The following is a 25,487-nucleotide window of genomic DNA, read 5'->3' as shown; positions in this document are numbered from 1 at the left end:
GTTGCATTAGTTGCATCATGTCACTCATCTGCTTTTGTGTTTGTTGTGCTGCTTTTGCTTGCTCTTCAACCTGTATTTTTTTCAATTCCAATTCCTTTTCTCTTAGAACCCTCTCAGTCTGGCTTCTCTCCCTCAAAAACTCAACGGTGTCATTCCCACTCCTTCTCCTACGTTTGTTGTTTGTCCAGTCCTCTCCCTCTTCACTAAGCCTCCTGTTGGTCTGGCTAACCCTCTCCATGGCCTTCTTCCTTGTCTCTTCTGCTTTGGCCCTGTCCGTCTCTAACTTCCTCATACTCTCATCACTCCCTTTGTTTTCCTCAGCTGCTCTTTCTTTCTCAGTTATTTCTTCAATTAGATCATCAAGTTCTGTTATTTCTGCAGATGTTCCACTGCTCTTCTCGTCTTTATTGTTTCTGGCCTTGTATTTCGTCTGAATCAAGTTGAATCTCTCCCTCACTGACCTCTGCATAACTCTGAATTTGGGTTCTTGAGAGCAATTCAGTGTGTCTGCTATACTTGACCAGGCCTTGCCCTTGTCAACACTGCCCTTTTTGTACCTGTATGGTTCTGTGAGCAGGATTTCTCTACAGAGAAGCACATCATGTTGCTCTTTCCACTCCACAGGGACTCTAATCAACAAGAAACATGAAGTAAATATAGCTAATTTTTGAAAAGTAAGTATAATTAACAGTCTTGATAGATAACTAATAAAAAAACTAATCCATTAATCTATTTCTAATCTGTTAATCTACTTTACCCAATTAAAAATATTTTAATAGCATAGTAATACATTTAACATGGATTTTGAGAAGGATAAATGCAATACTTAAATTGTTCGCTTCACATCATCTCTAATCTCAATGCTGCCTGAGGTGTTGTTGCTAACAACACACATATCTTTATACAAACGGAAAAAATCGTTAAAATTAGCTTAAGTTTAAAACATTTTAACACATATTATATAAAACACTAGTGGTACAATCATAAACTGATGCAAATTACAGTGTCATATGCCATAAAACATAACATTTATTTACCTAATCTCTCACGTTGTAACGACTCCGGCAAATCAGCTGTTCTCCCGTAGTAGCCCGTTAAAGTAGAACGTCACAAAGTAGCAGTTAAATTCGCGCATGCGCAATACAACGCCAGAATGGCGTTGCCGTTCCACCAGAGGCTGTTGCTTAAAGTCCCTATTATAATACAATACTAGACAGCACATACAGTACATTCAAGATTTCAAAAGAGTAAAGTCAGATATCTTAATGAATTTTCACCCAACACACACCAAACATTTGCATTTGACAAAACAAGAAGCTTTATTTATTTGCTTAAGTTCTTTGAGCTCCATCCCCCACAACGTGTTTGCCCCCAAACATATGGTGCAGCAAATGTAGGAAATAAAGCAACCAAAGATAAAGTACTGAATAAATACTTGTAAATATGAAATGGAAATTGATTACAGCATTCCCGGCCGGGCATACATAGTCAGATGGTATCTGTTGTACTTCAGATAATCCAGAACGCTCTTCCTCAGAGCAGAATAAGCCTCGCTCTTCTGAAACACCTCGCTGAGGCTCATCGACTGATCGGACTCTGCTTTATCATCCACTATCTTCTGAAGAGCCTCTTGAATCGACACTGAACCATTCTCACCCTATGAAGACACAAAAGTCTTGTTTTTTGTATTTTGTTATAAAAATCTTACTTTATACTTATTATGCTTGATTTTATTATGTTTTAAGTGGAACCTGTGTAGTTTATTATTTTTTTGAAAGATGTATTTTTTTTTTTTTGCCTTTATTGTGAGGGGTCTTAATCTGGAAAGACTTTTTACAAAACAAATGTTTTTAACAGAGATGTAGAAGTACAGGAAACCAACTTCTAGTTTGGCTGAGTCCATGATTTGCCGAACTTCCTGTTCAAAGTCAGCGAAGCGGTCGTGGTATAGAGCAAAGCACCAGTTCTCTCTAAAATAACTGGAAAAAGGGAAATGAATAAGTCACATTTGGAAAGACATGGTTCACTTGAAAAATCTAAATTTGGTCATAGTTCTGTGTCATTAATGTTGTCCTTATGTTTGCTACTTGATAGACATGCAATGTTTTATGGGTTTGTTTTTTGTCTTTTTTAGAGCTTGACAGATGTGGTCACTATGAGCTGTGATGGTCTGCTTGAAGATTCATCAGAAATGTTTCTTTTGATTTCCATGGAAAACATAACAGCATACAGGTGTGGAACGATGTTAGGGTGAGTAAATAATGACACACACACACACACACACACACACACACACACACACACACACACACACACACACGCACACACACACACACACACACACACACACACACACACACACACACACACACACACACACACACACACACACACTCCACTTATCATGTTCATCTAATATGCTCCATACAGCAGCACGGTCGATCAATTACATTCACAGGTCTTGCTGATTGGCCGTTTTCTGTAATGACACTGAGCACCGGCCACATTCAGAGTCACAACAAAAGAGCGGTGAAGAATCCCACTTTAATAAGTGTGATCAGCGCTGCTGGGTGGCTTAACTATTGTTTCGTGGCGCTGTGGATAGCAGATTGCACACCTGCATAAACAGATTAGTAATGCAGGACAATGGCTCTGAGGGTGGAGGGTCAGTGGTGTTAAAGTTTAGTAGCAGAGGTCACATCATCGGAAATAGATCTTCATATAAAGTGTGACCAGATGAAGACAGATATGATTATGGTTTGGAGTGTCATAAATAATCCTGTGCACAGTTCAAGACAATTAGTTTGATTTGGTGTTTAGGTATTGAAGTGAACAATCAAAATGGGCTGCAGTGCAAATCTCACAAAAGCTCTCAAGAACATGTCTAGATCTAGATATTTCACCATAAAACCAAGGGGCAAAACTTCTGTTCAGCCTTTATTGTAAAAACAAAAACAAAAAAACCTTGTTTGATAATGTTAAATACTACGGAGCCCGCACATGAAATGCAGGAAAAAAATATTAGGCTAAATCGTGTGCACGATTTACTAATTCGTTCGCTCAATTTACTAAATTGTGCACAAGAGGGAACGCAATAGTAATCATGTGCACGTTTTAGTACATTGAGGGAAAGAATTAGTAAATCGTGCACACAATTTATTAATTTTTTTCTTGCATGTCATGTGCGGGGCTCCGTAAAATACATTTAACATTTATATATATATATATATATATATATATATATATATATATATATAAAACGTATTATTTATTGTTCTGTCATTAATGCTTATTTAAATTGAAATGTAATTTTTTACAGTAATAGAAAACTTATTATAATTGGTGACAATAATGGAAATTCTCAATAGTACTGTAAGACATTACGTGTTACAAATTTGATGATAAAATGCGTTGTTCATGTTCCATACTTATTGTTTTTTTCTCGCCCCCTTTTGGTTTCAATGTGAAATTAGTTTTATCACCATGAACAAGGTGAGTATCATGTTAAATCGATGTTTTTATGAGTTTCCAAGCATGTCCGTTAGGTTGCAGTATCATACGTTTTCTTAATTTGTAGACTTGAAATTAAGATTTAGTCTTGAAGTTCTATGTCTTGTAATTTGGAATCAGGCCTGATTTTATTCCTGATTTAGTCTATTTTTAGTGTAAATAACTGTGACAGTATAAAACATTTCTGACTGTAAGACTGACGTAACACGGTTGAACCTGTACATGTCATGGACCAAACCCTCGTCATAGCGTGAGCAGAGATGATTCAGCAGCAGCTGGTGTTTTCTGTAGAGACACAGGAGGTCGGAGACGGGAAGTGTGTTCTTAGAGAGGCACGTGATGCTCTCCACCACATCATGCGAGCTGAGATGCAGATGACAGTAGTTCCCTGTTTCAGTGCGGCCTGTCACAATGTCACGACCCTGCAGGATGCGAATAATAAAGATGAACCTTAATGCTACACATAAACTCTTGGTTAAAGTAATCTAGGACTGTGCTGTGATAGAATGCAAACTCATCTTTGTTTAGACCATACCTTCTGAGCTATTTTGTTGCCGATGGCAGTCGGTTTTGTGACATGAAGGTAACTGTAGCCACCTGGTAATCTTCCCCCTGTGAATGTGAGAATTATTATAAATTATACCTCATAACGCTTGTTTTTACAAACACACAATTAATAGTATTTTCACCCGAACACCACAAATATGATTATAAAGCTGTTTATCTCATATCAGACGCTGTGTTTCTGTGTAACAGATGGTCCATTTTGTTTTAAGCACTTTTCCCTGATTAGATTATGCAAATGAACTGTCAATAGTTTGGTGTCAATCAGAATTAGATGAGGGGGAAAAACTGGGTGATGCAACACATGTTAAACATTTTAAACATTTGCACGGCTATGAAATGGGAGAAAAGTGTTATAATCCTAATAAAAACGATCACTGCATCCTCTGATGAACTCACAATGAGCACTTGACTGATTCTTGCAAGAGCAAAGGAACTAAGGACAATTTATGTCAAAATGTAAGCACTAAAAAGAGATTTTTACACGTTCTTAAGTATATTTTTTAGTATATGCTATAATGTTCTAGAATGTTATTGTTGCTGTGTTTTAAGTAATTGCTACAGTGTTTTGAGTGAATTTTCTTGTTGCATTGAAGTGACTGCGATGTTTTGTTCTAGGCACTGCTTAAGAAATTCAGAAGGAGCAATGGTGACCTTGGATCTTGGCCTGATTATATGCAGGAATGAGGTGGTCTTGGTCAGACGGTGGGCTGGAGGGACACTCCAGGGTTGGGTCACACAAGGGCAGGACAACAGATGCCAAACTCTGCCCCACCTCTTTACAATTAAAGCAGGAGTTGCTCCACTGGTCCGCATGGTAACGGCGGGAGTATTTGGTCAAGGGGCCTGCGGCGTATATAGAGGGATCGTTGGTGTGAAAGCTGGAATCTATGACCAGACGCCCATCGAACACCAAACAGGCATCATTGATGGCCTTGAAGGCGTCATAGTCGACAGTTTTATGAGAGAAGCTGCAGAACACCTAAGAAAATCAAGTTATATAAGTATATAAGTTAGTGACCATCTGAGTTATGTGTTTCAGCTTTGATCACAGCAATAAATGGCATGTTAAAATATATTCAGATAGAAAACAGCTTTTTAAATTGTAACAATATTTCACAATTTTACTCTTTTTACTGTATTTGTGCTCAAATAAATGCAGCCTTGGTGAGCAGAGGAGACTTTTTACAGATCTCAAAGATTTTAATGGAAATGTGTTTTTTTGGCGCAAAAACATTGTGTAAAAATAAACATTAAAACAAAATGTATGATATGGCTCCTTGAGATTTGTGTACTGATGTTTAAGAATGTTTTCTGTTCACTCACCGCACACTCCAGTTGTAGCGTCTGAGTGTCAGTGGTGAAGGTCACTGAAGTCACGGGATCAGTGTGTCGTCCATCATTGATTTGAGTCAGCAGGCAGTCGTGATGTACGTCAACTTTCTCTTTTTCTAAAGCCTGTTTCACTGCGTGCTCCACTGCACCGTTGGGGAAACAGGAAGTTGGGTTGTCTTGGGGAGGATGAACCACATGAATCCGGTGGCCACTGACACCAAGACACATGAGCGTCTCCACGCAGGTGAACACATCTATAGTGTTTCCATACAGCACAGCATCACCTGCCAACCAGTCAAACATCATTTTGTGTTTGGTACACACATCACATTTAAAAGAGTGACCTTATCTGAAATGGACAACATATTGTGGAAAAACACTAGACTTTATTGCATCCATACCAATGAGAATTCATCAAGTTACATTCCCTCCAATAAAAAGCTGGTTTACTTAACTCTAAAATAAACTTAAGGCCATTTAGCCTCCACAAGGGGGAAGGGAAGCAATTTATTACGGCTGTTTGGAGAGATAATATCAGTGGCTGTGAAACAGAGAAGGGTCACTTAGCAACCCAGAGAAGGTCCCATTAGGTTAGATGAGGGGAAAGAAAGGAATAAGGAAGAGAAGATGAAGGAAGTGATGTCCTTTCACTGCTGCGCCCAAACAGTGTCAGAAACGCTCTCACACCATCAGTGCTGGATTGATTTAATTAAGATCTTTTGTGAAGGAAGGTCTTTGATGTCAACATTAGTCCTCAAGGACGAAAACTAATCAGACGGAGCTCACATAATGCACAGAATGACACGCTGAATATATGAGGCACACAAGCATGATTCTGTATAGTGACAGATGAATAATAGATGAGTATAACTATTGCCGTATTTACTGAAGAATGATTTATATAATACATCAGACTAAAACCATTGTAGGATTAATGTATACAAAATAATATTGAATGTGGAGCAATAAATCAATCAATCAAAATTTCATTTTTGGTTATTAGTAAAGTACTACCATAATACACACTATCATTCCAAAGCTGGGGTCGTAAAAAAAAAGAATGTTTTTGAAAGCCTCTTATGCTCACCAAGGGTGCAATTTATTTGATTTAAAATACAGTAAAAACAGTAATATTGCGAAACATTATTACAAATTAAAAGAAGTTTTTCAATATGAATATATGTTAAGATTTCAGTTATTCTTGAGATGCATAGCTGAATTTTTTCAGTGTCACATGATCCTTCAGAAATCATTCTTATATGCTGATTTGCCACTCAAGAAACATTTCTTAGTATTATTATGAAGCAGCATAAAACAGTTGCTTCGTAGTGTTGTTTTAAACAAAAATCAAAGAATGTTGAGGGAAAATTTATCACCATTTTTTTTTGATTCTTTGATGAATAGAAAGTTGAAACAGAAATATTTTGTGACATCATAAATGCCTTTATTGTCACTTTTAGTGAATGTAATGCATATTTGCTGCATAAAAGTATTCCTTTTATTAATATTAACTGATGTGCGGTCACAGGTGTGTGCAAATTGTCTTTGAACATGACGTGATCAGATTAGAGAGCCAGAACTGTCTGTTTTATAAATGTGGCTTTGTCTTCTATACAGCTCGCGCATTCAGTCCCTTAGCCCCTGTCTTCAATGCCATATTTACGCCAGTTTATGTTAAACAGAATTCATTTCCATATCATCTGTCTTTCCTAATGCGGGGCTGAATAGCTAGACAAGGTCCCGCTCAAGCCCTGTCCATGGTGCTGAAGCACAGCCAGCGCCACACAACTCAGATGTTTTCAACCACAACAGGATTTCTGCCAAAAATATTATCAGGTAATTTGTGTTGACAACTTATTCGGAGCCAGACCCAGCGATGCCTCTCTGGTTGACCCAAATACAAATTCTCATGCCACTAAATTGATATCTTTCATATGCAGACAGTATAATTAGCATTCACTGATAATTGCGCTACTTCCCGGATTATTAAAGGAGGCTGTAATTAGTAAATATAATAGGCTTAATCAGACAGATAGCGGTGGCTCATCTCTGCCCGTGCAGATTAATTCTTAGCTCACCCTGCTAATATTAATATTCCCCAGTAAATGGATAGAAGGAGATGAGATTTCACTCACGCTAATTAGCTACTTGTTATGCTCTGACAGACGGACATGGCTTTAGAAGAACAGTGTCTTGGTAAACGAGATTATGCAGGAGAGAGAGCTGCCATAGACTCTAATAAAGTCTTTGTAAATTTGCAGTAAATATACCTGTCAGTTCCACAAAGTTGTCCATGAGCCACTGATGGACGTGTGAGCAGTCGTGCTGGTCGTTGAGGGTGAAGAGGTTGGAGGGGACGGGCCGTGTGTGTTGGTGTCTGGACTGCTTTGGGTTCAGACTGTTGTTTTTTTGGGTTATGGCATCAGTACTGGTGAGACTGGGCATCTGAAGTGTAGTTAAAATAGAAAATTACATTCCTTCTGTCTCTATATATATTGATCTACATGAATAATTTATATAATTTCATATATATTCTCCAACCAAACTGTTTAATCTTAATATTAATTAACTTTTATAATTTCTCATCACAAATTGCAGATACTTTGTAGAAGCTGGTAAATATATTTGTATGAAAGCAGTCATAAGTAGCACAGGTATATTTGTAGCAATAGCCAACAATACATTGTCCGGGTCAGAATTATAAATTTTTCTTTTATGCCAAAAATCATTTGGATATTAAGTAAAGATCATGTTCCATGAAGATATTTTGCAAATGTCCTACCGTGAATACATCAAAACAATTTTTGATAAGTAATGTGCATTGCTAGCAACTTCATTTAGTCAACTTTAAAGATGATTTTCTCAATATTTATATTTTAGATTTTCAAACAGTTTTATCTCTGCCAAATATTGTCCTCCTAACAAACCATACATCAATTGAAAGATTATTTATTTAGCTCTTATATTCATGTATTAATCTCAATTAAAAAAAAAAAAAAATGACTGGTTTTGTGGTCCAGGGTCTCTCTCTCTCTCTCTCTCTCTCTCATACACACACACACACACACACACACACACACACACACACACACACACACACATATATACATATACATATATATATATATATATATATATATATATAAACATAAATATTATACATAATGTAATTGCATTTAAATGTAAATTATTTAAATTATTCAAATGATAGAAAATGTATTAAATATATTTATGTCCAGCTTCTATATACACAGTATCGGCAATGTCCTACCATTAAATGTATTGCTGGACTCTGCCAAATACAGCAGCATCCACGCAAGCTGAATTCTCATGTACTAATTATTGTGCTCTGCATGAAAACCGTATTAGCATTGCATTAATTTGCAAATAAGGACACATCTCATAATTCACAGTGACAGCTTGATTCAGTGAATTGTGTTGATGTTGTGTTTGTGTGTCTCTGACCTGATACTGCAGGCCGGTGCAGAGGATCAGATAGTCATACTTCACTTGACCATTGTCCATCAGCTCCACGTGTTTGGCCTCGCGGTCGATGGCCTTCATCTTACCCATCACCACGCTGATCCAGGAGCGCAGAGACAGCCGGGCTTGATCCTGATCGCTGTAGCAGTGACTGTGGAGGAACAGATCCTGCATCAGATTCACACAGCTATGAAAAGAGCAGCCAGAAGGACACTGGTGTCTTTCACTGTAAGTGGTTTTAGATTCTAAATGCTCAAGGTTAACTGACTCTTTCACTGAGATGCTCAGAATCACGGTTTCGTGTGGAAACTCTGATACGGTGTGCTGTTTGGATCGGTGGATTGGATTAGATGTGCCAGTCATGCAGAACCACTAACAGACATGATAAAACAGACGTTCCTGCTTTTCATCACGAGTGCCTGGAAGTAATGCTTTCGGTGAAGCCGCACTAAAGCTGTCGCTTTCGAAACACTGAAACATGAGGTAAGAGGACAGAATCTTTTGAGACCAAAATATGTCACCCAATTAATCTACATTTAATCTTGATTTATTCATTCCATCCCATTACTGTTGTTCATGATGTTCTAAAGAGCTTTTGATTCTCTTGCTTTATACTTACAAAACTGAAGAAATCCACTACACTGCAAATTATTTTCTTACTTATTTTGTTTTCCAGTACAAATATCTAAACTTCCTAAAAGAAGATGCATTTACTTGAGAAGGAAATCACTTAAGATATTAAGTCTTGATTTTCTCAAATTATCAGAATTAAAAGAGCTAATGTTTAAAACAAGAAATCTGTCAGTTTAAAGTATAAACTCAATTTAGTAATTTTTTTCGTCAGAAAACAAGACTTAATATCAAAATTAAGTGAGTGGATGCTTAAAACAAAAATAATTCTGTTTTCTGAAAAAATATAATTTTTTAGACATTTGTCAAAGAAGTAAAACATAATACAACCCGAATTCCGGAAAAGTTGGGACGTTTTTTAAATTTCAATAAAATGAAAACTAAAAGACTTTCAAATCACATGAGCCAATATTTTATTCACAATAGAACATAGATAACATAGCAAATGTTTAAACTGAGAAAGTTTACAATTTTATGCACAAAATGAGCTCATTTCAATTTTGATTTCTGCTACAGGTCTCAAAATAGTTGGGACGGGGCATGTTTACCATGGTGTAGCATCTCCTTTTCTTTTCAAAACAGTTTGAAGACGTCTGGGCATTGAGGCTATGAGTTGCTGGAGTTTTGCTGTTGGAATTTGGTCCCATTCTTGCCTTATATAGATTTCCAGCTGCTGAAGAGTTCGTGGTCGTCTTTGACGTATTTTTCGTTTAATGATGCGCCAAATGTTCTCTATAGGTGAAAGATCTGGACTGCAGGCAGGCCAGGTTAGCACCCGGACTCTTCTACGACGAAGCCATGCTGTTGTTATAGCTGCAGTATGTGGTTTTGCCTTGTCCTGCTGAAATAAACAAGGCCTTCCCTGAAATAGACGTTGTTTGGAGGGAAGCATATGTTGCTCTAAAACCTTTATATACCTTTCAGCATTCACAGAGCCTTCCAAAACATGCAAGCTGCCCATACCGTATGCACTTATGCACCCCCATACCATCAGAGATGCTGGCTTTTGAACTGAACGCTGATAACATGCTGGAAGGTCTCCCTCCTCTTTAGCCCGGAGGACACGGCGTCCGTGATTTCCAACAAGAATGTCAAATTTGGACTCGTCTGACCATAAAACACTATTCCACTTTGAAATAGTCCATTTTAAATGAGCCTTGGCCCACAGGACACGACGGCGCTTCTGGACCATGTTCACATATGGCTTCCTTTTTGCATGATAGAGCTTTAGTTGGCATCTGCTGATGGCACGGTGGATTGTGTTTACCGACAGTGGTTTCTGAAAGTATTCCTGGGCCCATTTAGTAATGTCATTGACACAATCATGCCGATGAGTGATGCAGTGTCGTCTGAGAGCCCGAAGACCACGGGCATCCAATAAAGGTCTCCGGCCTTGTCCCTTACGCACAGAGATTTCTCCAGTTTCTCTGAATCTTTTGATGATGTTATGCACTGTAGATGATGAGATTTGCAAAGCCTTTGCAATTTGACGTTGAGGAACATTGTTTTTAAAGTTTTCCACAATTTTTTTACGCAGTCTTTCACAGATTGGAGAGCCTCTGCCCATCTTTACTTCTGAGAGACACTGCTTCTCTAAGACAAAGCTTTTATAGCTAATCATGTTACAGACCTGATATCAATTAACTTAATTAATCACTAGATGTTCTCCCAGCTGAATCTTTTCAAAACTGCTTGCTTTTTTAGCCATTTGTTGCCCCCGTGCCAACTTTTTTGAGACCTGTAGCAGGCATTAAATTTTAAATGAGCTAATTAAGTGGATAAAAGTGTAAAATTTCTCAGTTTAAACATTTGCTACGTTATCTATGTTCTATTGTGAATAAAATATTGGCTCATGTGATTTGAAAGTCTTTTAGTTTTCATTTTATTAAAATTTAAAAAACGTCCCAACTTTTCCGGAATTCGGGTTGTAGGTTTGGAATCTTTAATATAATATGAAATTAGTATAATTGAAAAATAATAAGTTAGAACTTCATGTTTGCTCTGAATAAAAGCAGTCCAAAATTATAAAGCTCAAATCTCATTTACGGTCATATTTGTCAAGCTTTCAGCATTTTGATCCGTCAGCAACATCAAACCTAAAGCACAGTGAATTTGACAATGTGGATGAGATTTGAGTTCCAAAGGAGCTTAAGATAACTAGTGTTTTTTTACTAGTAAGCTTGACTTCTAAGAAACTTGTTAATAATATTTGTAATAATTTGCAACAGTCAAGCCTTCGAGTCTGAGAGATCAGGACAGCTTCAGTGCTTTAGCACTTCACATCTGTTTGATAGAATGGAAATAAAGCGGACTTTTCCTCTTTCATGGAGTGGAAATATGCTGCATTGGAGTCTGAATGCCTCTCGTTTGTAATGCATCTCTCACCTTGTAGCCAGAAATCTGGTGTTGTCATCAGAGCAGCGATCTGGAAGGCCGTGAGTGGAGATGAGAATGAGATTGTTGAATCTGAGATGAGGACTGGCAGGAAAGAGAAATGTAGAAGAGTCAGAGTCAAATAATGCCATTGACCTTTTTTTTCCCCAGTTGAGTTTATGCATCTTGACTTTACACAAAGAATCGCTGATGTTCATACCGTTGATCAGACATATTTCTGAATTGATTTCAGGTACAGAAATGCTTTTCTGAAGAACAGACTCTGTGTAGGACAGAACTTGTCCATTTTGGATAATGAGGCTATTTTTTGTCCAATTTTTTGTTCCTTTTTTTCTGTCCAAAAATGAATACCATTGAATGAAGAGAGGACAGTAGCGACACCTGAACAAAAGCATGCAGGGTGTGTGAGGTTATTCTGCAAACACTCGACGGACAGATGCTGAAATCCCTTAATTTCCAGCGCAGCGCTGGCCTACATTAAAACGCTTTCTTCTCCAACCATCACAGTAAAAGCCTTTCCTTTTGTTTTGTTTTGTTTCCTGTGTGTAGTGGTCTCCCCCCGTCGCCCTCCCCCGTCCCCTCAGGAGTGTAAAAAGGTCTCTTGTCATGTAAATGTGCTGGAAAGACATGATCTGTATCAGTGGTGGGAGAGGAAATCAGGCTAGTGTGTGTTGAAAGAGGAGTGTGTGAGGCCTGCGGAGCGTCATGATTGATCAGATGGAGGACGCTGGACACACAGTCACAGCTCTGTGTTCTAGCGCTCTAAGCGATGCAGACAGACAGAGCTGTGACTGTCATCTACAGCTATCTGTTTTATTTTAGCCCCCTTTTTTTATTGAACCCCTTCCTGCACATGTCTGATTTGCACAAATGTTCACATGCAATAATATAAGTATAAGAGAGCTCCTGAGCAGTCAAATAATTTTTCACAAAGAGCCCATACATTTAATTAAATATTATATTATCCATTTAATTTTCTCATAAAATGAATATATAATTATAATAACCCTGTCAAATAATGTCAAAATACATTAAAAGTCAATTTAATGGAAAATAAATAGATTTTTAACATTTTAACCATAAAAATTATGGAATTAAATCTTTGTTTTAATCAATGTTTATTGCTAAAATACCAATATAATGACTTTTAAAGATATGTATAAATTCAAACATTTACAAAATTTTGGACATGCCTAAATACACTAAATAAATACAATTAAATAAAAAATAAATTGATTTGTGCAATTTTATTTTAGCAGTAGGCATTAATTAATTCAATTGTTTAATTAATATTTATTGCTGAAATAACATAAAAATGACATCTAAAAACATTAAAAAAATAAAATTAAAAACAAATTTATTAGTAAGATTTTTTCTTTTAATTAATGTTTATTGCTAAAATAACATTGACATTTAAAAATGTGTACATTAAAATATTTAAACAAAATTGGGGACATTGCTTGAGTACACCAAATAAAAAAAAAAAATAAGAATGATATTTTTGTATGTTTAATTAATGTTTACTATGTTTGGGACCGCATGTTAAACCACATTTAAAGAATACCATTTGTTTGAAAATGTATATATAACATATAATTTTTCTTACATTTTCTATTATTAGTAACTATTATTTGTGAAAAACTGAGCAAATTAGATTTTTAGAGTATTTACTAAATGCCATTGAATATTTTCATTGTTGTTCCAGTAAGAATTTGTAGAATTATTTAAAGGACAGAATTATTTGTCTGTCTTTTATATATATATATATATATATATATATATATATATATATATATATATATATATATATATATATATATATATATATATATATATATATATATATATATATATATATATATATATATATATATATATATATATATATATATATATATATATATATATATATATATATATATATATATATATATATATATATATATATATATATATATATATATATACTGTGTCAATGTTAAATGTTAATCTTGTGTGTGTGTGTGTGTGTGTGTGTTTTCTCTCCGCAGGCTGTTCTTGACCACCAGCTCACAGCGTTCTGGCCTTATCAGCAGCTGACAGGCCTCTATTGGGGCCAGTGTCTGACTGCTAAGTTTAGAGGCCAAGCATCTTTATCGGTCCTCTATGGTCCTGCGTTTCACCCCATCCTAGGGGTTGATAAAGGACAAGAGAGCAAGCGTGAGGGGGCCAATGGTTTTGGCTTGACAGATAAGCGCTGTCGGCCATGGCCTCCACCTTCTCCATTAGACCGGCGGCCTCTACAGGGGCTGGCCGGCCATAAGTTTAGTGGACACTAACTGCCTCATTAGTCAAGTCATTAGCGACAGCAAACACCAATCGCGGCCTAGAGAACAGTAGCAGGGCTAATTAAAGGGACAGCGCGTGACCTCCATACACTGCCAGCTCTAGACAGCTGTGTGCCCGCGGTGCCTGCCAAAGCAGCAGGAGTTAACACACACACACACACACACAACCGCAGAGCGACCCCTGGTTGCCAGGCAGTTATCAGCTTTCAGGAAACAAGAACGGCCTTAAATCGCAGCTTTGTTAGGTCAATGCTTTGCGAGAAGCTGCATCCAAACCCCTGACATCTCCTGATATCCTCTCGAGAAATGACATTCTGAAAAGTGAAATCCTTTAGAGACTAAAGAAAAGACCAAATGTCTGGAAGTCATTGTCTAAAAACAGAGTTTCCCAACCTTTTTATGTACACTATTGTTTAAAAGTTTTCTTTAGGAAAGAAATTAATACTTTTATTCAGCAAGGATGCATTAAATTTATCAAAATGACAGTAAAGAAATGTATTATATTACATTTTTTTAAATATTTTTTTCTTTTGAAATTGAAATTTTGTAAACATTTTTTTTCTTTTGAAATTTCTATTCAAGATTCCTGAAAAACATTGATATTATTAGGAAATGTTTCCAAAATATTTCTTAATTTTGCTGTATTTTTGATCAAACAAATGCAGCTTTGCTGAGCATAAGAGATAATTTTGTAAATCTTACTGATCACAATTTCTGTGATCTTTCCTTTTCAATTTCAATTTCGCATTTCTGACATAATTGTACATTTGTTTGCAAATGAAATCTAGCAAGGAAATGTCATTTGCAGTCCTTATAAAGTTAAATTTAAGTAGTCTTGGTTTAATATCATCTGCATTTTCTACAAAATAAAAGTTTTTCTCACCAGAATGTGGCACTGATTTTTAATTTGACATCTTTCCGAGTACTCTTTGGAACCAATGCCTTGTTGGTAATCACTGCTAAAAAATATTTTAATAAAGGCAATCAAATATTTTATTTGAAGAATCTGTTTTTCAAATTCAGTGGCTTAAAACACAAAGAGATCTCTGTCCTGAGGCAGAAGGATCCAGAATGCAGGTATTAATTGGCGTGTGCTGGGCTGAGTGTTATTATATAAAGCCGTGAGCTCAGATTTCATGCAATCATTGTTTCGCTCAGATCCCTGAGGGTCACTCTCACTAATTATAATCATGCTTGAGACGATGTTCCTCTTCCCTCAGACAAGAAAAAAATAAATAAATGTTTTAGACACAAATATCTTGCCGTTTCACAAAGAAATCATAAATGCTGTTTAAGGCTTAATTATCAGTGCTGACTGTTTGATTGATGTAGAGTTTCTAAAAATGGCATGCTTACCAGAATGTCAGTGCTTCAAGAAAAGCTAAACCCGTGTCAGATGCTCCCACTACCACGATTCTGGCATTGATGGAGACCTTCGGCTCCATGGTGAGTTTTCTGTTAGTGTGGTACAGGGCAAAAGGAGCCTGACAAGAAGAAATGAGAAAACAAGATTTTTAGTGTCATTTCAGAGGAGTCATGGAGTCTTTCAGAGGCCAATGATGATACTAATGCCTAGACATGTACAGGTGAATGCAACTGAATTAAAGCAAACAGGATTTTGAATAATCAATACTTTTATTAAAGAAGGATGCATTAAACTGATCAAAAGTGGCAGTAAAGACTTGTATAATGTTGCAAAAGATTTCTATTTTGAATAAATGCTGATCTTTTAAACTTTATATTCACCTAAGGAAAAAAAATGGTTTCCACAAAAACTTTAGGCAAGAACTACTGTTTTCAACTTTGATAATAAGAAATGTTTTGTGAGCAGCAAATCAGCATATTAGAATGATTCCAGAAGGATCATGTGACACTAAAAACTGAAGGAATGATGCTGAAAATTCAGCTTTGATCACAGGAATAAATTACATTTTAAAATATATTCAGATAGATAAAGTCGTTTAAAATTGTTATAATATTTCAAAATATAGCTGTTTTTACTGTTTATTTGGTTGCCTTGGTGAGCAAATTATTTGTAAAAAATCGTACCGACCCCAACATTTTGAACATTAATGTACTTCACAGTAAAAAGCAAAAGCAAAAATTGTGATTATGTATTTGTTTTTTTGTCTTTCAAATTAAGCTGTAGGTTTGTGTTATATATAAACAACGCTGATGTAACCAAAATAATGTTTAAATAAAACTTTCATAACTGATGGATGCATCAGTTAGAATGGGTTCAAATCAGAATCATTATTTTTCCAGTAAAAGTGAATGATTATGATTACAGTTTAATGGGGAAAAACATATTTATTTGTTACTAAAAGAGATGCTTATCATTTCTGCGGTCTTTTAAAGCACCAGCTCGAGTGGACCTTCCTGTTGAACACTGGCTAATCTCATAAGCCTCTGCTTGTCGATGCAACGAAGTGGTTTTGTGTTGTGTTTCAGGTGTGTGTCTGTCCTTTAACCAGAGAGTTAACAGCTAACAGTAATTGCAGTTTTCCTAAAAGCACTGCTGATATCCTACACATGGAAGGGTTCCCCTGCATGACAATAGTTTAATCAGAGCCAGAGTGACAGTATGTTTCACTGAGCACTTATTGGGCTAAAAAGATACCAGCACAGCGAACAGGAAAAAAGCATTTGCATTAGCGAGCACTATAACTCATCTAAAATGCTGAAATGTGCTAATGTTAAAGAGTTCCACTGAGCGAATGGAAACATACTTTATAAAAACATGCAGAACGCCTCATTAGGCTCTGCACCTAATATGAAGCATTGAAATGGTCAATTCTTCAAGCAGATTTACTCGGAAGGACATGTTTGGTTGCCTTTGAATCAATTGAAAGCGAACAGCTGCCATGTTCTCCTAATCATTCTACTTCTGGTTCTCTAATTGGCCCTTGAGCATGAACCATTTGAAGTATTTGTTCTGTAGTGCACCTTATCTGATTTAAGGTGGAAGAATAGAGATGCAGAAAATTTGGGCAGGGAGAGGCCCGAAACTATGCCATTGGTCATTGTAATATAAGGAAACGTAGCTGATTACACGGCCATCAATGACTGGCTCTTCAAAGTCATTCATTAAATGCTGTAATCAATGGCAGGGACTGAAGGAGGTTTCAATTCTGGACATGTGGGGCCCAAATCAGACACAAATCAGAAAATGCATGACATGATTCCATGTGCACAAAATCACACAAGAATAATTTTCTTATGCCCTTATTCAATTTTAATGGTCATATGGAGAAAAGCACAAAAATGATATAAACGTGTTTAACTGTATAATTCTATATTCATATTTTTAACTAAGTTTGGGGTTGGTAAGGTTTTTGTTGTTGTTGATATTTTTGTTTTGTCTCTTCTCATCAAAGCTGCATTTATTTAATCAAAAATACAGTAAAACAGAAAAATGTTGAAATATTATTACAATTTAAAATAACTGTTTTGTATTTGAATATACTGTAAATTGTCATTTATTCTTGTGATGTAAGCTAAGTTTTTCTGAATTAAAGTCTTTAGTGTCACATGATTCTTTCGAAATCATTCTAATATACGGACATACATTTAATGAATTAAAAGTTCAAAAGAACAATGTTCAACTGAAATCTTTTACCCAAACGTAATTAGTCTATATATATATATATTCATATTTTTAAATCTCCCTTTGAAACTGATACAGTGTTCTGCATTCAGAATTGAAATAATTATGCTTCATCCTATTTAAAATGTAAATGATGATGTCATTATAATAGTTTGCACACTGAATTGTGATTGGTCTTCCTCTCTTATATTTATTTACCCTATAGCTGCTGTGAAGGTTGCAAAAAGCTGTGTGGCGACCAATGTCAGACTGTGAAAGTGTTCAGGAAACCTGTTTGAAAACGGTCAGTATTTTTGTGATTTCTTCTAAACTAAAAAAAAAATCTTCGGATGTTGTTGTTCTGCTTCAGAAATGATATGACGGTGACGTGATGTGAAACGGGAGCTGACCCTGTCCTCTCTGCTCAGGTAAAGTCAGCGCAGGTGCGTCCATCTCAAACATGCAGGACTTCTGTCAGACATAATGCCCTTCGTAACACAACACTCTGGACAGGTGCTTTAACTCAGATTAATTCATCTGAACTGGACGGAGGATTAGCGCAGTCATTGCGCTCTTATCTGCAGCGCTGCCTGGACACCAGCGTTGCTGCGCTACCAAATGAAGCTTTCTAATGTGGACTGAAGGGTGACAGCTTGTGTTTCTTGCTAATGCACTGCACACACACACACACACACACACACACACACACACACACACACACACACACACACACACACACAAACAAAGCCTCATATAACCTAATGAGCACCCTGCTGCCTACCATGGGCAGTGGCTTTAACTGATTTTGCTTCAGGAACCAGACTTTACACAGGATTTCAAGTAGTGAATGAATTGTCATATATCCACTGCAAAAATATCCAGTTAAATTTACAGTAAAAAACGGCCAGCTGTGATTATATATATTTTAATCACAGTTTTTTATAGATTAGATTATATAAGACACAGATTATTTTATAGACACAGATTATATAAACAAGTATGTTTAAGTAAAAGTACATCTAAATTTATTTTTTTAAATGATATTTATTTTTTACAGTTTGTGTGTCAGAATATATATATATATGAAATATATTCAAAAGTTTGGGTTCGGTAATTTTTTTTACAATGTTTTGAAAACAAGTCTCTTATATTTACAAAATCTGCATTTATTTGATCCAAAAAAAAAAAATAATAATAATAATAATTAAATAAAATACAAATAATTTTGTGAAATATTATTACAAAGTAAAATACCTGTTTTCTCTTTAAATATATTCTAACATGTTATTTATTCTGGTGATGCAAAGCTGAATTTTCAGCAGCCATTACTCCAGTCATCAGTGTCACATGATCCTTCAGAAAAAGTCTGCTATGCATAAATACTCAACTAGTTAATAAGCTTATAATGTGATAACCTATTAGAAATACAAATACAGATACTGGTTTTCACAAATATTCTTATTGGATAAATATAAGTCTTTAATTACATTGAACAATTTGAAATAATAAATTCATAATAATAACATTTCAATAATGTTATTGGCAGTGCACAATGCGATTGATTTCTCTGTAAAGGATACTTAAGATGTTACTGTAGAATTTGATTTATTTTGTGAAGGCACCTTAAAATGTTGCCTACATAGAGTTTGAAACCACCTTCAAGCTTGTATACATAAGCTTTAATAATAAGCTATATTGAGTTTATTGAAGTACACTGTGAAATCATGTGGGCTGAATGTGCTTTCATAACACCTCATGATTAATTTAGTGCATTTCGATTGTATTGATGAAGAAACATTGTGTGAAGTGAATTCCCCCCTCTGGCTAGTGGGTGTGTGTGGTATATCACTCAGAAGTAAACACACACACACACACACACACACACACCTACGTCTACAGCAGATGTTGGTTGTTCTGATGATGGCTGGATAAGAACGCTGCTGCATTACCTGTTAGAAACCAGCGTAAACATTCTCCGCCATCTGCCACCATCCATCCATCTGTTTCTTTAAAACTAGACCTTCAATAACCTCAGGCAACAACGGCCCTGTGATCTGCAGCACTTACGGCTAACGATTCTGCCTCAGAACGCATTACGAGTGGAATAATGCAGACAGCTACAGTGTTAATTATTGATAAACGCAAGTGGGAGAAACAAAGATGCCATGCTTGCTGTCCACTCACAGTTTAGGGATGAAGAGGTGCGTTCATTCATTTACTGCACAGCACCCTCTTGTGGCACTTCATTTCAGTATGCATCGTCATGCACATACTTACAGGTAATGATTTAAACAAACCCCATAGAATAGTTTCAACTATTGTTGTAGTTTTAACATTAAGATTGCTGTCATTGTTTCAGTTTGTGTTTGTCATATAGTCTGACCTGATGTTTGGTGATCTGCTGGGACGGTGCGTTGATACCCAGCTCCTCCAGCGGGTAGATGATCTGTCGTCTCGGGCTCACTGGCACCATACAGTTCAACACCGCTGCCAGAGAGTCAAGAATGACATTCTGAGAGCAAAGAAGGACAAAGGAAGAAATGTTTGTCAAGCCACGAACCAGAAATCAAGACTTCTGATAACATTTGCTTGAAGAACCCCGGAGATTATTTTAGTAATATTATGAGACATTTGCATGATAATTGTTTTCTGATACTTGTTAATGGTTACATGACAGATAAAATATGTAACTTGTAAGAGTAAGAGTTTTATTTTGATTTTAAATTACCTTTTTAATAATTTAATAATGACTTTTTTTTTAAATGGCATTATTTTTGTTAATTAAATAATGACACGGTGTGATATGTCATATGTTGTTCTTCATCTGAGGTTTTATTTTACAAATGTTAAGACCTGACAAAGACCAGATATTTTTTTTATGTCCTGATTCAGAAAACCATGAAATTCAATAGGGTGTCCTAATTTTTTCACATGACTATATATAAATGTTGCATAAATTACAGTTGCCTTGGGGAAAAAAGGAAAGTTCAAAATAATTATAATAATTTGATTTTAAACTACAAGTTACAATACTAATATTTATATCTTAAATTCTTCACTTTCAAACATTCAAATCATCATTTGGCAAAATACTGGTGAAATTCTGAAAACTTTTGCAAATAACACCAGACTAAAGTTTAACTGAAGAATTATTAAAAGAATAATCTTAAATTTTAATATTTTTGAAAGAAGTTGCTCACTAATTCTACATCAAATGATTTATTTTTAATGTAATTTATTTATGTGATGAATTCAACAGCCATTAATAATTTGTTCAAGTAAATGCAGCCTTGCTGAGCGTAAGAGCCTTCTTTCAAAAACATTTCAAAAACGTAATTATTCCAAACCTTTGAATGGCAGTATATAAAATAACAGTTTATTTAATCAGTAGCTTTTTCATCAACTCACGAAGATGATACATGTGTCCACTGCAGAAAAGGATTTTCTTACTAAGTATTTTTGTCTGGTTTTCCAGTAAAAATATCGAAACATTCTTAAACCAAGATGCTTTTTCTTGAGTAACAAAATGCCATAAGTCCGAAAAAAATAAGTCAATAAGAAAAAAATAAATGTAATTCACAGTACAAACATGTTTATTTTCATTTCCCCATTGGTAGATGCTTGTTCTTGGTTTAAGCAAACAAATAAAATAAAAAGTTGAGAAAACAAGATGATGTTTTACATCTCTCAAGCAGATGTATCTTGATTTAAAAATGTTTGGATATTTATACTAGAAAACAAGAAAAAAATATTGAGTAAGATAAACAATTCTGCAGTCTGAGATTACTGTGGTCTTTTATTTTACAGGAGAAAACTTGACTTTTACCCACCTTATGGCTGTAATGGGGTGGATGAAGGGGGTAATAGAGGCAGGACTTGTGTGCCAAGCGCAGCACCTCCCTAAAGATATATTTAGTTTGATGCTGGAAAATGGGGTTGAGGAAAAAGTGACACAATCGACCGTGTTCCTCTCGCTGGTGTTGGCTGAAGTACATGAACCTCTCAACGTCAAAGTTGGCTCTGATGAACTCCATGTCCTATGAGCACGAAATGCATTGCAAATGATTTATGGTAAGAAACAGCAATGACACACTAGACACGTCATTAAAAATGTACCTCTTCATCTCTGATGATTATCAATCCAACAACGCGCCCTTCGACCTGCGCCACAAATGCCTGAAGAGCAGTTCCATCCTGAGAAGGAGAGACAGTGTTCAGACATCACAAGCACAGCACTGAGATGATTTAGTGAGTGGTTTGTGACAGACCTGGTCTTTTCGGGCCTGTAGGAACAGATCCAGATCTTCACTGATGGACTCCCGCTGGCTGAGACTCTCAGTCAAACTCTGGACTGCTGGGATATCAGACGACACCGCCACTCGCACCTCCAATATCCTGATGGGCAGACAAATATTGAAGCATAAATCCAATGTCCAAGACTGAATTTTTAATTTACAATTCATGAATACCTTTTTTAATGAATGTAAAAATGTTGCCAAAAGATATTAACGCTAAATATCAATTGGATTCCTAGAAACAGCTAAGGTCAAATATATCAGAAGACCATCTTAGATAGATCATCTTTTATACAGATACTATAAAGGTCAGAATTGTGTTCTTTATTTTTTTTATTGTGGTTTAATCATGCTTTAAGGTACAATTCATCTCCTGAGGAACTATTGATTTGGTACCTGGTCAGTCCCCACCGGTGACACAGGTAAAGTTCCTGCGAGCAGGTGCAGGTGTCCCGAGGAGCGACTCTGATGAACGACTGCAGCAGCGGGAACTCTGGAGTCACTTTAGGTACAGAGATCACACAGAAATCCCGATCCTGCGGAACATCATAGCTATTTATGTCACATTTATTAGATTTATTATGTTACTTGTAAAACAGGACACAAGATGCTGGACTGTGCACTCTTATCAATTACATTACCATTATTAAGTTTTAGTTCAGCTGTGCAGTAAAAATATTATTACAATTTATAACAATAGTTTTTCTATTTGAATATATTTTTAAGATGTAATTTATTCCTGAGTTAAAGCTGAATTTTCAGCATCATTCCTCCAGTCTTCAGTGTCACATGATCTTCAGAAATTCTAATATTCTGATTTGCTGCTCAAGAAACATTTCTTAACATTAGCAATGTTGAAAACAGTTGGGCTGCTTTATATTTCTTTTTTATTTGATGCTTAGAAAGTAACAAAAAAACAACAACAACAACAAAAAACAGCATTTATTTAAAATATTTTTTTTGCAACATAAGTGTTTACTGTCACTTTTGATCAATTTAAAACAGATTTTAAGGGAGAAAAGTATTTAAAAAAACCTGACCAATGGCACTGAACTCTTGCCTTAAACATGTATGACTTTTTAATTTTACAGTACACAAAAGGATATAGTTTGAAGAATGTCAATCCAAATATGACGAAAAGTTATATTCATAATAATAATGTTTGCTTGCTTCTCACACAAAGCCATCATAGGATTACTGTTAGGATTTTTAATTGTAATTTTTTGTTTAAACAAAGAGCAATATGAGGGTGAATTATGATAATAATAATTTTTTGGTGAACTAATACTTTGGGTGAAACCTTAAACAAGCCAGTTGATGTACTTACCGGGAACAGTTTAAACAGGTACGGCAGGAAATCTGCTGATCTTTGAGGAAAGAAGAAGGAAGCAACAGAAATGAAAGCTAATGAGCATCATCTGTCCTGTAGGAGCAATGAGAAAGGCTGCCATGTTGGGCAGTAGAAAGAGTGTGGTCTGTCACTTTAAGCATTCTACTCATTAATTACATGTTCATGCTCTGTGGGGAGCGACAGGCCTCCATATTCCACAACAGCTGGCCAATAAGGTGGCACACAGACCAGCTCAGCAGGAGCCAAATAACACTCAGACTGATTTTTACAACAGCTCCTCACTGAAAGCCACTGGAGCTCGGCCAGATGAGGACAGACAGTTTTCCTTCCAGCAAAATTCATTTTACCAGTACAAGTTCTGATAACTTGCATACTTCAGAGGAGCCATATTTTACACTTTCATAGCACTATCACACTAAAGTCCTGGTTCCTTTGCACCAAAAACAGTCATAATTGAGATTTTCATGATAATTATCCACCCTGTCTCTGACCCTTTGAACTAAACAGGCTGTTCTGATGGTTGCTAGTTAGTAGCTTTCTGGATTAAGAGGTCCTCACCTCATTTCAAATTTCTTTTCCATAGTGAAGAGCTGGAGGCAGAATGCATTAGGTGGCCCGTCTGGTTCAGAGTCCTCACCTGAGTCCACGGTGTCTTTGATACATGAATTTGGCTAGTTAGAGAAATCAATAGAGAAATTAAATGAAACAATTCACATAAGGCATGAATCACATTGGGAAGGATTCACAAATATATCGAAATGCAAAAGAAGAAACATGTCCAAGATGATGGTGAGCTCTGACCTGAGATATGTCAGTAGGCTCATCTCCACTCTCCTGTTCTGCTGTCAGGTCACCCTGTGAAAAACATTTGGGTTAGTAAGTTATTAAAAATACACAAATTGGCCCTGAAATCCCAAACGAGCACCATTAAATATGCTGAATGTGTCTTTTGAATCTCACTTCCACAGGTTTTTTGGCTTCATCAGATTGCTGGGCATCAGTGACATTGTTTTCTTCCCCTAGCGATTGTGGTTCCTCCGGTTTTTCCTCTTGATGTTCTGGATTTGTCTGTCTCAATCCTTCAAATTCTTCAAGTTCAAACCACTTATTGAATAGCTTCAAATCCATGTGACCGCTCACACTGACAAAACCAACGACAGCTCCTTCACTCTGTGTAAGTACACACACGCTAACGCTTTACTAACAGTTTAACACTTTTTTCTTTTTATTTTTGGATTACATTATAAATATTGAGATATTTACAATCATATGGTAACACCACCCTGTATCATATTTGCTGAATGAAAGTGAGTACCTCATTACTCATTTTGGGGTGCTGATTTCAAAAATAGTTCCTGTTTCATACCATTTTCTCACAAAATATGATGCATTTCATAGCATTTTTCCTTTCCACAACCATTTGTAAAGTGAAGTTGTGTTATTTCATTCCTTAATCACCAGAAAACCTGCCACAAAGACATGATTCATGTCTTCCTCGAAGCCGATTACAGTATGACCGATTATTTGTTTAATTGTATGACTGAATCTCAAGACTTTGCTATAAGCCTAATCTTGATTTACACTTTTCACTCCTTTGCAAATTGTAAGTTAATGAGTAAGTCTTTGAACACTTGTTCTTGCCTTTTATTTTGTTAAGTGCATTAAATCTGATCAATTTTTCATAGAAAACGTAAAAACTCTGAATTTATATTTTGTGAAAAAACTGTGATGGAAGGTTTTAATGGTATTTTTGAACATAGCATCATTCGTAAAATTCATAAAAATCAAATTAGATATAACTAGGCTTTTTCTGCTTTTTTTCCTCAAGATGCGAGGCTGTATAATTATAATTGTGGTAAAATTGTGAATGGTACTAAAAATAGGTTTCTTTTTCTTCATTTTTCTTCATTAATATAATTCATTCCTATTTCTATTTGATTTTAAGGAGAAATATGACCTGGACATGCTCTTGACAGATTTCATGAGATTCACCCATATATAATTTAAAACTC

At 35.9% G+C, this 25,487-nt stretch overlaps 1 protein-coding gene and 1 long non-coding RNA gene across 2 annotated transcripts in view; one reads left to right on the top strand and one right to left on the bottom strand.

Moving 5' to 3' along the window:
• Positions 1 to 1,323: 1,323 nt before the first annotated feature.
• The window catches only part of cfap61 (cilia and flagella associated protein 61), a 28,353-nt gene continuing 4,189 nt past the window's right edge, over positions 1,324 to 25,487 (bottom strand). Inside the window, exons 8-26 of the mRNA XM_059512092.1 lie at positions 24,436 to 24,645; positions 24,277 to 24,330; positions 24,034 to 24,146; positions 23,452 to 23,491; positions 22,521 to 22,660; positions 22,098 to 22,224; positions 21,946 to 22,023; positions 21,660 to 21,866; positions 20,213 to 20,341; positions 15,600 to 15,727; positions 11,908 to 12,000; positions 8,875 to 9,043; positions 7,680 to 7,854; positions 5,401 to 5,693; positions 4,729 to 5,056; positions 4,046 to 4,122; positions 3,727 to 3,932; positions 1,883 to 1,979; positions 1,324 to 1,657 (exon numbers count right to left, since the gene is read on the bottom strand). Of these exons, the coding sequence (XP_059368075.1) occupies positions 1,460 to 1,657; positions 1,883 to 1,979; positions 3,727 to 3,932; positions 4,046 to 4,122; positions 4,729 to 5,056; positions 5,401 to 5,693; positions 7,680 to 7,854; positions 8,875 to 9,043; positions 11,908 to 12,000; positions 15,600 to 15,727; positions 20,213 to 20,341; positions 21,660 to 21,866; positions 21,946 to 22,023; positions 22,098 to 22,224; positions 22,521 to 22,660; positions 23,452 to 23,491; positions 24,034 to 24,146; positions 24,277 to 24,330; positions 24,436 to 24,645 (2,862 nt within the window). The 3' untranslated portion in view covers positions 1,324 to 1,459. The remainder of the gene's footprint in view (positions 1,658 to 1,882; positions 1,980 to 3,726; positions 3,933 to 4,045; positions 4,123 to 4,728; positions 5,057 to 5,400; positions 5,694 to 7,679; positions 7,855 to 8,874; positions 9,044 to 11,907; positions 12,001 to 15,599; positions 15,728 to 20,212; positions 20,342 to 21,659; positions 21,867 to 21,945; positions 22,024 to 22,097; positions 22,225 to 22,520; positions 22,661 to 23,451; positions 23,492 to 24,033; positions 24,147 to 24,276; positions 24,331 to 24,435; positions 24,646 to 25,487) is intronic.
• Positions 2,022 to 5,117, top strand: LOC132106424 (uncharacterized). Its single transcript, XR_009424138.1, has 2 exons — positions 2,022 to 2,250; positions 4,756 to 5,117. It is a non-coding gene; the product is annotated as an uncharacterized LOC132106424 (long non-coding RNA).

The sequence above is a fragment of the Carassius carassius genome, chromosome 27 (genome assembly GCF_963082965.1).
Source record: "Carassius carassius chromosome 27, fCarCar2.1, whole genome shotgun sequence".
Taxonomy (NCBI): domain Eukaryota; kingdom Metazoa; phylum Chordata; class Actinopteri; order Cypriniformes; family Cyprinidae; genus Carassius; species Carassius carassius.
This window is presented reverse-complemented; position numbering and strand designations above follow the sequence as displayed.